Source organism: Peromyscus maniculatus, chromosome 4 (genome assembly GCF_049852395.1).
Source record: "Peromyscus maniculatus bairdii isolate BWxNUB_F1_BW_parent chromosome 4, HU_Pman_BW_mat_3.1, whole genome shotgun sequence".
Classification (NCBI taxonomy): Eukaryota; Metazoa; Chordata; class Mammalia; order Rodentia; family Cricetidae; genus Peromyscus; species Peromyscus maniculatus.
In genome coordinates this window covers 47338775-47351893 of record NC_134855.1, presented here as the reverse complement: position 1 = coordinate 47351893, position 13119 = coordinate 47338775, and the positions used below count along the sequence as shown (strand labels likewise).

General features: G+C 40.7%; 1 protein-coding gene across 4 annotated transcripts in view; it reads left to right on the top strand.

Moving 5' to 3' along the window:
- Cfap210 (cilia and flagella associated protein 210) overlaps positions 1–9360 on the top strand; it is a 32535-nt gene extending 23175 nt beyond the window's left edge. For 3 of the 4 annotated variants that reach the window (XR_013050502.1, XM_006972394.4, XM_076569608.1), the window contains 2 exons: positions 2035–2199; positions 8918–9360. Coding sequence is in view for 3 of the 4 variants with exons in the window: in XM_006972394.4 (XP_006972456.1) it covers positions 2035–2199; positions 8918–9262 (510 nt within the window). In the remaining variant the exon portion in view is untranslated. The remainder of the gene's footprint in view (positions 1–2034; positions 2200–8917) is intronic. The other variant, XM_076569609.1, reaches the window with a different exon arrangement.
- The last annotated feature ends 3759 nt before the right edge of the window (positions 9361–13119 follow it).

Here is a 13119-nt window from a genome sequence, read left to right as displayed (position 1 = left end):
CCATCTGCCTTCTGTTTGGATGTCTCCTTTCTGTAAAATAGGCAAGTTTTCTGCTGTTCTTTCATTAAATCGTCTGTCTATTCCATTTGATTTTTTCCTCTGCTCCTTCTTCTATTCCGTGAATTCTCAGGTATGACCTCTTGAATGTATCCCAGACATCTTGGAAATAGTTTGTGCTCATTGTTTTCCTGAATAAATTTTTGTTTGGATTGTTGTCTCACCTTTGTCCTCCAACCCTGAAATTAGTTTTTTTGCATGTGCATGTCTTGTCTGTTAATGATGGTTTCTCTTGTTGTTTTTATTTAATTGACCATCCTTCATCCTAAGTATTTGTTAATTGTTTTTTTAATGTTTTAATCTCCTTGACAATTTTTTTTCTACATTTTGAACTTTTGCCTCTAATTTACTGTTATGTTGACTTTACAGATGGTCTTGTCAAGGTCTTGGATAGATTTCCTTAATTCATACAACTTTTTATTTAACTTTTTATTAATTCTTTTGAACAGTAATTTTTGGTTCCCTTATAGGACATCAGTCGGTGGGTAATGGGGCATGGATGGTAGTTGTGTCGTTTTTTGTGTTCTTTCTCATGTTTACACGTCTGTTGACATGGACTTGTTTTGATTTCCTTCTCTTCTGAGCCTATTAGGATAGTCTGTTTTCTGTGACTTGCATCTCATAGAGATCAGCTAGGGGGACTGTGAAACTCGGTGTTGAATATCAATGAGTTGATGAAGCGACCTTTCCTGGACCCTTCCTGTCTCGGCTAATTGACAACGGTCTCAAGGGCAGGGCCCCACACTAAGCCACCTTGGTGGTTATAGCCACAGGCCCAAAGTAACTCTGGGACCACAGCAACAAAGACTCCAAATCCTGCAGTGACCAGTGGAACCTCGAAAATCAGAATTCTGTGACCATAATGACCTCAGAGACCCAGAGAACCAAGGCTCCAGTCTCTCAAGGGACCCTGGGCATATTGGAGCTGAAACTCGGTCCCTGCATTGACCTCTTAGACCATTAGTTACAGGGTGCTCTCTGGTCTGCAGACACTGGAGCCCTAGTTGTCCAGTGTGCTCTGGTTGCAGAAAAATCAGTGTTTAATTTTATAACAAAGATAGTAAGACCATCAATTATGTACAAAGTGTTTTTTAAAGGTATTTATTTAGTTATATTTATTTTATTAGTTTACATGTATGAATTTTTTACCTATGCAACATGTGTGCCTGAGTGCCCATGAAAGCCAGAATAGGGCATTGGATCCACTGGAACTGAAGTTACAGATGGTTATGAGCTACCATGTGGGTGCTGAGAACCAAACCCGCTCCTCTGGAAGAGCAGCCACTGCTCTTAACTGCTGAGCCATCTCTCCGGCCACCACCACCCTCTCACAAGCTATTTATGGAGGCAAAGCAACAAGTTCTTCTTCAGAACTATCTTAAAGGAAGGGATTGCTCTTTATATTTAAATGTTTCAAGAGAAGTCACATAAATTACCTGATTGCATTTCTGTATTTCTTAATCCTAGAAAACAGATCCCTTTCTTATTCCCTATATGTCTACCCTAACATCCAAATTACATGGCTCAAACATTTTAGCAGTTAATTGTTAACATAGCAGTATTTCTGTACCTTGAGGTCTTGCTTTTCTGTTCCTGTATTTTCTTCTTCCTGCTCCTGCTTGGTCTAGCCTCCTTCCACAGAGGGTCACTGTGTAGCCCAGGCTCCTCTTGATCTTCTCATCTTCCTGCCTCAGTGTCCTTCCTGCTGGGATTACAGGCATGTACTACCATACACAACTGTGAGTGTTGTCGTTTTTAACAAAGAGATTGCTCTATGTTACTCTCCGTATGTTTTCATTAAGTATGTCTCTTCCATAGTCAAGAGAATAAATAAAAGTAACCCAGCCACATGCATGTAGTTTCCTGTCCTCACATGGTTCCTGGCTCTTTGCTTGAAGCATTCTGACTCCATTTCTTTTTCATGAGAACTGTTGGCTAAAACTGATTTAATGTTTTCCTTTGTCATTAAACATCTAGATGAAAAATAAAGAGGAAGAAGAAAAACAAAGAAAAATAGATTCTAAAGAACAGTTGATAGCTGTCTTGAAGGCAGATAAGATTTTCCAGGAGCTTGAAAAGGAGAAAAAGCTCAAAGCCAGCAAAGAGAAACGAGAAATTCAAGATGCTCACGTTCAGCAAATGGTAACTGTTCCCATTTTTACAGGGATTTTAAAAGTAAATATGTAGTAGAGATTTTGTTTTGGTTTTCTTTCTCTTAAGTGGTTTCCTTTTATTGGAAAGGAACAAAGGATCATTATGGAGTCACGATAAAAATATATTAAAAATGTGAAATTAGTTTTAGAATCTCTGCTCTTTGGTCCTCTTCTGTGATGGTTTATGGGTTGACCTAACTGGGGCAATAGGAATGGAGAAACAGATATACATAGAGAATAGCAAGGATCGGGTGGTCCTGCACTCTGATGAAGACACACACGCAATTGCAGCCTGGAAACTCAGCAAGTTTAGAAATATACCTCTGAAGTGAGGAGGCGGGGCTGTTATATACAGCCGAACCAGGAGGCGGGGCTATTATATACAGCCAAATAGAGAGTCAGGTTTAGTTCATCTCGGTGGGGGGTCTCTGTAGGGAACCGGTTTCAAGCTGTAAACATCCAGGAGGAGGAAGCTGTGGTGGATGTTTTCTGCACATGCTGTCAACATCCACACTTGGACCAGGGGAAGGTTTGCCTCCTTCATGAGGCATTGGCGTCCTTGGCATTTTTGTGCTCATGTCAGCAATAAATATTCACTCAGGACTTCATCCACTCCCCACGGGTCTCATTCTAGGTTTGTTTGTTTGTTTTGTACACATTTTATATCCTTCTTTAGTGCCTGTTATGTTTATTGAATACTAAAGAAATGCAGGTTCATGGGATAGGCCCTAATGCTCATCCTCTCTGTTACATTTTTCTCCCACCTTGACGTTCTTATGGCACATTCCAAAGTCTACCTCTAGATTGCCAAACATTATTTCCTCATCTTTACAACAATGTTCCAGAGGCCACGTTGATTAGGATTTTGTGGGCTTCGATTTTGAGACAAGGGAATGTTAGAGATTTAAATGATGAGTAGAGAATCTGATGTCTAGTCAAGTCTGTGTAGAATCTTTTCCAAATATGTAGTCCTCTTTCCCATTCCTACCAGCAACAGGTGTAAGTGCAAGTCTTTCTGCATCCTTCCCGAGCCGTGGCATTGGCATCTTGGCATGCTGGCCATTCTGATGGAGTGGCGAAACCTAACTCTTCAGTGCGCTCCTTTTCATAGCCTTGTTAGACATTTATACGACTTCCTTTGCAAAGTGTCTCTTCAAACCTGTTCATTATTTTGATTTGTTTTCTTTGTGTATATGTAGAGGGGTGTGTGTGTGTGTGTGTGTGTGTGTGTGTGTGTGTGTGTGTGTGTGTGTAGATGAGCATGTGTATGCATGTGAGGACCAGAGGCCAGCCTTGGGTTTTGCACCTCCAGAGCCCTTCACATTGTTTGACACAGGGTCTCTCACTGGGACCTGTCTGACAAGTCCCAGGGATCTGCCTCACTTTACTGTCGCACATTTAGGATTTAAAGGTACACCATCTTGCCCAGCTTTTTACATGAGTTCTAGGATCCAATTCAGTCTTCATGTTTTCCCAGAAAGCACTTGAGTGCCTAAGCTCTGTCTCTCTAATCTTGGTTTTCTCTCACTGCTGAGGGGTGTGTGGTGTATGTGCACATGTGCGTGAGAATATGTGTACACACATGTGGCAACCAGAGGATAACCGTGGGCATCTCCCTGGATTGTTCGTCACCTTACTTTTCAAATTTTAATTTTAGTGTGTGTGTCTGTGTGTTGTATGTATCACATGTATGAGGGTGCCTATGGAGGCCAGAACAAGGTGTCAGATATCCTGGATTTGGAGTAACAGGTGATTGTGAGCTGCACAGTGAGGGTGCTAGAATCAAACCCAGGAGCTCTGGAAGAGCAGCCAGTGTTCTTACCCGCTGAGCCATCTCTCTGGCCCCTCCATCTTTTATTTTGAGACAGGTTCTCACATTGAACCCAGAACTCACTGGTTTGGCTAGACTGGCTGGCCAGTGAGCACCTGGGACTCTCTGCCTCCTCAACAATGTGCTTACAGACTCACAGCCCTCACTTAGCTTTTCATGGGGCCTTGGGATCGGAGTTCAGGTCCATGGACTTGAGCACTTTCCTGACTGAGCCTTTTCCCCAACGCCTACTGCTGAATTTTTTTAAGCTTTTAAAAATTGTGTTAAAATGTACTTAACACAAAATGTACCCTGCTAACATTTTTTTTCTCTGTATAGTACTGGAGATAAAAAAAAAAAACAGAGGTATTTACATGTTATAGTTTTTTCTTCTCAGTGTTTCTGGAAACTGAAGGCAGGGCCTCACATGAGCTTGTATATAGACAGATCCTTGGGGATCCCCTACTTGCTGAGTTCCATGGCAATGGGAAACCCCAATACATAAAACAAGGCAGATGGCTCTTAAGAAATGACATCCAAAACAATAAAAATAAAAAAAAGATTGTCCTGTGGTCCCCATCTACAGACACGCACATGCACGTGTACCTGCACACACAAACACACCTGCCCACATATATGCATGCAAACTCCCTCATCTGCTGTGTGTTTTTTTTTTTTAAGTTTTCACTAACTATTTAAATATAATTTGGGGTGAATTGAGGAAAATATTTAGGTGAATACTATAATATCAAATCTTCAAATTTATAAGAATTGCATATTAAGTTCTTCACAATTTCACCATAGTGTTTGTAGTTTGGGATGTAGATTTATTTTAAATTTTTCATTAATTTTATCTATTTGTTTGATACAGGCTCTCACTATGTAACTAAGGTTGATATCAAACTTGTGAACCTTGTGCTTCCTCCTCCCAAGTGCTGGCATTTACAGCTCTGAGTTGCCATGCCTGCTGTCCCTTTTAAATGACTGTCACAGAAATTAGTTTATATTCCATATTCATATCACTTGTTTGCAATACAGAGAGGCAGATTTGATTCTATGTATTGATTTGTGTCCTGCAGCCTACTAGCTTTTCGGTAACTTTAACTTCTTACCTATGTGCTCATGTCATCTGTGACTAAAGACACTTTTAATTCCTTTTCCAGTCTGTATGCTAGTTCTCTCTCTCTTGTTTTATCCCAGTGGCTAAAGACAGCACAGTGTTGATTACATGTATAAGTAGCATCGTTCTCCGGCTCTCAATCTAAAGTAGAAAATAGTTCTTTTCCCAGGCACACACTGTGGTGGTCTGAGTGAGAATGGCCCCCTAAGCTCCAATGGGTTTGAACACTTTGTTCCCAGTTGGTGGAACTCTTCAAGAAGGCCTAGTTAGTGTGGCCTTGTTGAAGGAGGTGTGCCAGTGGAAGAGGGCTTTTAAGAAAAAGCACCATTTCTGCCTGCTGCTGCCATGCTCTCAGGCATGATGGTGTAAGTCCCCAATGAGCCTTTTAATCTGTGAGATGCCTGGCCATGGTGTTACTTTCTGGCAATAGAAAAGTGATTAAGACAGGCATGCTGCGTCCTGGAGTTTTTCCTGTAGATACATCTTATCAGCTATCTCTGTATTCCTAATTTGTTGAAATTTTTAACATGATTGTTGAATTGTGTTAAATGTTTTTTCTGCATATATTGAGGTAATTATATCTTGTTTTTCTTTTATTCTACTAATATGGCAAGCAGGTTTCATTAGTATTATTATTTCTGATGGGACTCTCACTATGTTGTCCAACCTGATCTTTAACTCCTGGGTCCAAACAGTCCTTCTTTTTAAATACCTGAATAGCTAGGCCTACAGGTCCACCCAGATTTAAAAAAAGTGTGTGTGTGTGTGTGTGTGTGTGTGTGTGTGTGTGTGTGTGTGTGTGTTTAGGCCCAAAGTTGACGTTAGGTGTCTTTCTCAATGGCTTTCTTTTTTGAGGCAGGTTCTCTGTCTGACCTGGAGTTCACAGATTCCAGCTAGCCCAGCCTGCCAGTTAGCCCCATAGATCCCATCTCGGCCTCTGTGGAAATTACAGTTGTCTCCATGCCTGCCTTGCTTTTATGTGGGTTCTAGGAATCCAAACTCTGGTCCTCAAGCTTGCGGGGCAAGAGCTTTATCCGCTGAGCCACGTTCCAGCCCTTAGACAAGTTTAAACATTGAAACAGTGTAGTGAGTCTTTCTGTATCCCACCAGCCAGCTCCCAAATAATGACTCGGAGACTTCTTATTAATTATGAAAGCTGGGCCTATAGCTTAGGCTCATTTCTAACTATCTCTTATAACTTGAATTAACCCATATTTTTATTAATCTATGTTCTACCACGTGGCTTATACCTCTGTCCCATTCTGTGTGTCCAACTAGTTCTGAGTCTGGCTGTTTCTCTGCTTCTCTTCTTCCCAGAGTCCTCCTTGTTCTTGGAAGTCCCACCTATACCTCCTGCCTAGCTATTGGCTATTGAACTCCTTGTTAAACCAATGAGAAGGTGCCTTGGCAAAGACACATCTTCATTCACAGTGTACAAAAAGAGTATTCCACAACAGTGTATTCCTATGATTAACCCTACTTGGTCATGATTCATTTTTTAAAATGTATATATGTGCTGGATTCAGTTGCTAATATTTTGTTAATGTGTGAGGGCCTACACACACACACACATCACATATGTATATATACACACACACATCACACACATATATACATATATACCTCTACATGCATATGTGTGTGTGTGTGTGTGTGTGTGTGTGTGTATGTGTGTGTGTGTGCACTTTGCACATGCCTAGTGCCTATGGAGGCCAGAAGAGGGAGCTGAATCACCTGCAGCTGGAGTTAAAGACAATTACACCCATGATGTGGGTGCTTGTAACTGAACCTTAGTCCTCTGGAAGAGCAGCCAGTGCTCTTAACTGCCAAGCCACCTCTTCAGCCTCTCCAATGTATTATAACTCAGTGTCTACTATTCCAAGCACTACTACTTTTTTAATTTCTTTTTTTACATGCAGTCCCCTATATTGCTTAGGGTAGCCTTTACCTTATTCTCTCCCATACCTTGGGCCACAGGCTATGGACACCACCATGCTCAGCTTAAATTCCATTTGTACTTATGTTTAGTGCACATCACATTCGCAGCACTTATCACATGAGCCATTGCAGCCAGTCCCCTTTACTGTTGTCATTTTCTTCTTAAGTTTCATGTCATTCTTCCAGGTTCCTCAGTGTCTGTCTGGAAACTATTACTGAACAAAGATATCTCATATTAGCTTATTACCTTTAGTGAGACTGTTTAACTTCTGACTTTAGTCTTATTGAATACTATTTTTTTTAAGTTTATTTTTATTTTATGTTCATTGGTGTTTTGCCTGTATGTGCGTCTGTATGAAGGTGTCAGAAACCATGGAACTGGAGTTACAGACAGTTGTGAGCTGCCATGTGGGTGGTGGGGATTGAACCCAGGTCCTCTGGAAGAGCAGTCAGTGCTCTTAACCTCTGAGCCATCTCTCCAGCCCGAATACTAATTTTTTAAAGACTCTTTTTATCATCACTTCAACAGAATATAATCCTTACTTGTCGAACTCAGTAATAAAATGTTTAATATTTCAAATTGAGATAGTTGCCTTTTCCTCATAATTTCAATTAATAGAAATGATTAGATGTTGAAGTTATAGATTGTCAAGATATTTTAATGGTATTAAATATATAAACACATGGAAAAAACAACTTATATTTAGAAATTAAGCATTTCTTGAAATGTTACAAATATAAAGTGAAATCTGTCAATCAAAACTTCACAGAAAAGCCATTAAAAACATCTCTTCCAATAGAAATTAATGTAACATTATAAGACATTATAAGACAAAGACTTTCTAAAGTAAAGTATTTGGGAGATTGCCTATAGCATTTATTTCCTCAGTTCTGAATAAATTTTCATAGATTAATGTCACTCATTCTTCTAGCTTCACATTCCAGGGAAACAGAATGTAATTGGTTGCATATAACTTAGGGATTCTCTGCTGACTTAGGTTTATGTTGAGTGACAGGAACAATAATTATTTTTATGCCTTTTAACCTACTGAAGATCACGTATGTAAATTATTGAAAGATAATTGTGGTGGTATTATGTTCCCCAAAATATTGTGCATGCTAATCAACTTATCTGGGGTCAGAGAAGAGGATAGCCACAATATTAAACATCGAGGATAGGCAGTGGTAGCACATGCCTTTAATCCTAGCATTCCAGAGGCAGAAATCCCTCTGGATCTCTGTGAGTTCAAGGCCACATTGGAAACAGCCAGGTGTGGTGACTCATGCCTTTAATCTAGGGAGTGGTGGTAGAAAGCAGAAAGGTATATAAGGCGTGAGGACCAGAAACTAGAAGCATTTGGCTGGTTAAGCTTTTAGGCTTCTAGCAGCAGTTCAGCTGAGATCCATTCAGATATGAGGACTCAGAGGCTTCCAGTCTGAGGAAACAGGATAAGCTGAGGAACTGGTATGGTGAGGAAGCTGTGGCCTGTTCTCTCTCTCTGATCTTCCAGCATTCACCCCAAAATTGGCCTCAAGTTTGTTTTTGTTAATAAGAACATTTAAGATTCATGCTACAGATAATTGTAAATTTAGCTGCCTGATTTTTATCTAAATTTTATGCTTGAAATGATTTTGTTATGTTGTTTGACTCTGTATCCCATAAAGCTATGAGTTTAAATGTTTGATCCACTTTGAGCATATTCCTAGTATAGAAGAATTGGTGAGTTACAGCATATTTATAAAACACTGAGTTTATAAAATTACAACTACATCCTAAAATTATATAGATATTTGGAAAACTAATGCTTTGACCAATATTAAAATTTTTCTTCCCAATAGGCCCTAAATAAATTTAATGCACAACAATCAAAAGAAGAAGAATTAGATTACTGGAGACTGACTGAAGCCCTTGCAGCTGAGAAGGAGAAAGAATTTCAGAAGTATGCCAGAGAAGTAATTGAATCTGAATCTGAATCAACAAAGAAATACACTTACCCTCTGGTGAGAGCTGTAGAGGAAGGAGTGGGAGGCGGGCGTGGACCACCCTTCGAAGGCAGGGGTGGCATACGACCAAGCTATCAGACAAATGATGCCACTGGCGTCCAGCTCCCCTTTTATAAATCTCAACGATCAAAGTATAATGATTTTCAGAAGTCGAAGAGGAGGCTAGGTTTTACATGGTAAAAAAAGTTTATTTTTATGATTGATAAAATTTATTGTAGCAAGTATGAGCTACAAATATAATGGAATTTCTGATAATAAAGCTACTCATCTCTATAAAATGTGTTGCCTGATTTGATTCTTTGTAGTATTTCTACTAAGAACATAAGCTCAGGTGTGTGTGTGTGTGTGTGTGTGTGTGTGTGTGTGTGTGTGTGTAGATTCCAGAGAACAACCTTGGGTATTGTTTCTTTCATGGCATCCAACTTTTTTAGAAGACTGGATCCCTCCCTGGCCTGGAACTCAACAAGCAGGCTCCATTAGTCCCAGGGATCTGCCTATGTCCACCTCCTTGGCACTAGGATTACAAGTGTGTGCCACCACACTGGAGTTTTTCTTTAATGTGGGTTCTGGGGGTCAAAATCAGGGCCTCACATTATTGACTGAGTTATATCCTCAGCCACACAATGTCGATTTCATTTAAAACTTCTTCAGTAGGGACGAAAAAAATCTGTCTACAATAAAGTGCATTCCCAGGACTGTACAGCCATGACCTTGTCTCCATGTTTCTCCTCCACACAGCCTCTGCTTTGCCTCTGTCTACCCTACCCTAGTTACTCTGTAAGCATACAACCACGCTGTGGACTTCAGTGTCTGACTTACTTGACAGAGTGTAACTCTGTGTTGTGGACCATAGTGTCAGTACTTTGTTCTTATGGCTGAATCAGAGATAGTACTTTCCTCAAAAAGAAATTTGTGTGCTTATTCAGTGTCACTCAGTTCTTACAATCATTCAGATCTTCATTTTTGCTAAGATGGTAACTTACAACAGGGTTTTGACTTCTCTGTGCTTTATTGTGTAGAGTGTATTTCTTAGACATGAAGTTATTTAAAATAATTCTAGATGTAGTTTTGTTGACTTGATACATAGGTTCATTGAGTTTTTACGAATTGCAACTCCTTCCTTTGTTTGTTTGTTTGGAGACAAGGTTTCTCTGTGTAGTTTTGGTGCCTGTCCTGGATCTCGCTCTGTAGACTAAGCTGGCCTCAAACTCACAGAGATCCACCTGGCTCCACCTCCCCAGTGCTGGGGTCAAAGGCGTGCACCACCATCACCTGGCTGCACCTCCCTTTTTATAAATTGTGGTTTTAAAAAAAGCCAATAGAACATGAGTTACCATCTTAGCCACTTCTAAGTAGTAACACTTAATAGCCTTAAGTGTATTTACACCCAGGTGGTGGTTGGCGGCACACACAGTTAATCCCAGCACTCAGAGGGCAGAGGTAGGTGGATCTCTGTGAGTTCAAGGCCAGCCTGGTCTACAGAGCAAGTTCCATGACAACCAGGGATACACAGAGAAACCCTGTCTCAAAAAACAAGGTGACTCATTCCCAGACAGAACAGAGGATGACTTCAGCTGTTTTACTTGGTTCTATATTCGTGAGTATATTTCCTCAATTTATATCTTAATAAATCCCTATTACCCATTTAAAAAAGTATTAAGTATAATTACATTGCTGTGGGGGACCAGCTCCCACACTTATTTACCCCAGGAACTCTTTGAGGATTGAGGGATAAGAGACTTAGAGATACAGAATGGAGAGAAAATAGAAAACACAGGATAGACTCGGGTGGACCTGGATCCTTATCCAAATGGGCCCAAAGCTTTTTTCCAAAGGTCTATTTATAACAATGCTAAGGGGTGGAGCAAAAGACCCTCCTCCTTGCTAGTTAGACCTTTACAAACACCTGGTACCCAGGCCCAAGTTCCAATCAACCTCCCATGCAGTCCTGCTTGGTATAGCTACTAGGAAACCTAGTGGGCTCCAACACATTGCTATGCAATTTGTGGACTTTTTTCATTCTGTACAACTAAAACTCTATACCCACTTAAAGTAGTCTATGGTGATATTTTATTTATTTATTTATGCTAATAAATAAAGTTGCCTGGGGGGTCAGAGCTAATAACAAGCCATTTAGCAGAAGTCTGGGAGTGGTAGCACATGCCCTTAATCCCAATCACATGACAGGCAGATCTCTGTGTGTTCAAGGACACCACCAGCATGGAGACACACGCCTTTAATCTCAATACCAACCATAGAGACCTGGAGGTCTGTATAGACAGGCAGTGACAAGGAGGTCATGTGGTTGCATTTACAACCAATGAGAAGGCAGAACAGAAAGTCTATATAAAGACAAAAACACAGGAAGTAGGTTTCTTTCTGAGGGGAAGGACAACAGCGAGGGGTAAGAAGGCAGTCTTGGTCTTAGCTCTTGGCTGCTGCTCTGACCTCCTGGGCTTTTAACTCTGCATTTGGCTCTGTTTATTTAATAAAACCATTCAGAATTACATCTACAGTAGTCCCCATCTCCTCCTTCCCTCAACATTGTGAACAACCATTGTTTGCACCTACAAATCTGGCTAAATACTCATATGAATGCTACAGTATGTAATTATTTATTTTCATGTGTGTTTTGCCTGTATGTATGTATATGCACCATGTGCATGACTTATGCCCACAAAGGTTAGGAAAGGATGTTGGATTCCCTGGAACTGGAATTACAGATGGTAGCTTGGGTGCTGGGATCCAAACCTGGGTACTCTGCAAGACAGCAAGTGTTTTTAGCCACTGAGCCATGTTTCCAGCCCACTATGTATTTAATTTTCCCCCTATTCTCTTTAGTGTCTATGTAGTCCAGTCTGTTCTCAAGCTCTACACTCTCTCTTATGCATTACAACTGTGGCCTAGCCCCCAGCTGCCCTGCTTTCTAAAGCGGTAGGAACCATTTCGTATTCCTGTTAAAGGTCTGTATTCTAACATTTTTTTCTAAACATTCTGACTGTGAGGTTGTGTGTCTGATTAGTTTGTGCTGGGATTTAGCCCAGGGCCTTGCAACCGTGGTTGTTATTGCGTGTGTGCATGTGTGTGTGTCTTTCTTTTCTCTCTTCTTGAGACATACATTTTTAAAGATTTATTATTATTTTAAAGATTTATTATTATTATCATTATTATTTTGGGGGGGTTCGAGACAGGGTTTCTCTGTGTAGCTTTGGAGCCTGTCTTAGAACTTACTCTGTAGAGCAGGCTGGCTTTGCCTCCTGAATGCTGGGATTAAAGGTGTTCATGACCATCACCCAGCTATTTACAATTTTTAAAAAGATCTATTTACTATGCAGACAGTATTCTGTCTGCATGCCAGAAGAGGGCACCAGATCTCACTATAGATGGTTGTGAGTCACCATGTGGTTGCTGGGAATTGAACTCAGGACCTTTGGAAGAGCAGCCAGTGCTCTTAACCTCTTCGCCATCCCTCCAGCCCCTTGAGACAAGATCTTATGTAGCTCAGGCTAGTCTCCAACCCACAGTCTCCCAACCACTAGGATTATATTCGGACATCACCACCCTGATGACCCTTTTTATATTTTTTTTTTGTTGTTGTTGTTGGTGATGTGTGTGCCAAAACTTGAACCTTAGATGTTGTTCAGTTCTCCCCTTCCCTCTGTGTCCCCCCCCCCACACACACACTGCTTCTCCATTTCTCTTCAGAAAAGGGCAGGCCTCCTGTGAATAGCAACCAAATATAGCAGCCAGTGCTCTTAACTGCTGAGCCAACTCTCCAAACCCTATAGCAAAATTTGATGTCAAAATCCTCTAGGGGAAAAATTATACATCTCCTTCACCAGTAAAGCAAAAACAAGGAAATGTGCATGTATCAGGACTTCATAACACTCAGACTGCACAGTGCAGTGATTCTCATACTCAAGACTAGTTCTGTGTATGTGGATGACGATAGCCACCTATACTTTGAAAAATGGTATGGCTAGATTCACCTTGAATCACTGTGATGTTTATCCCAAACTCAGGTATGGTGGCACACA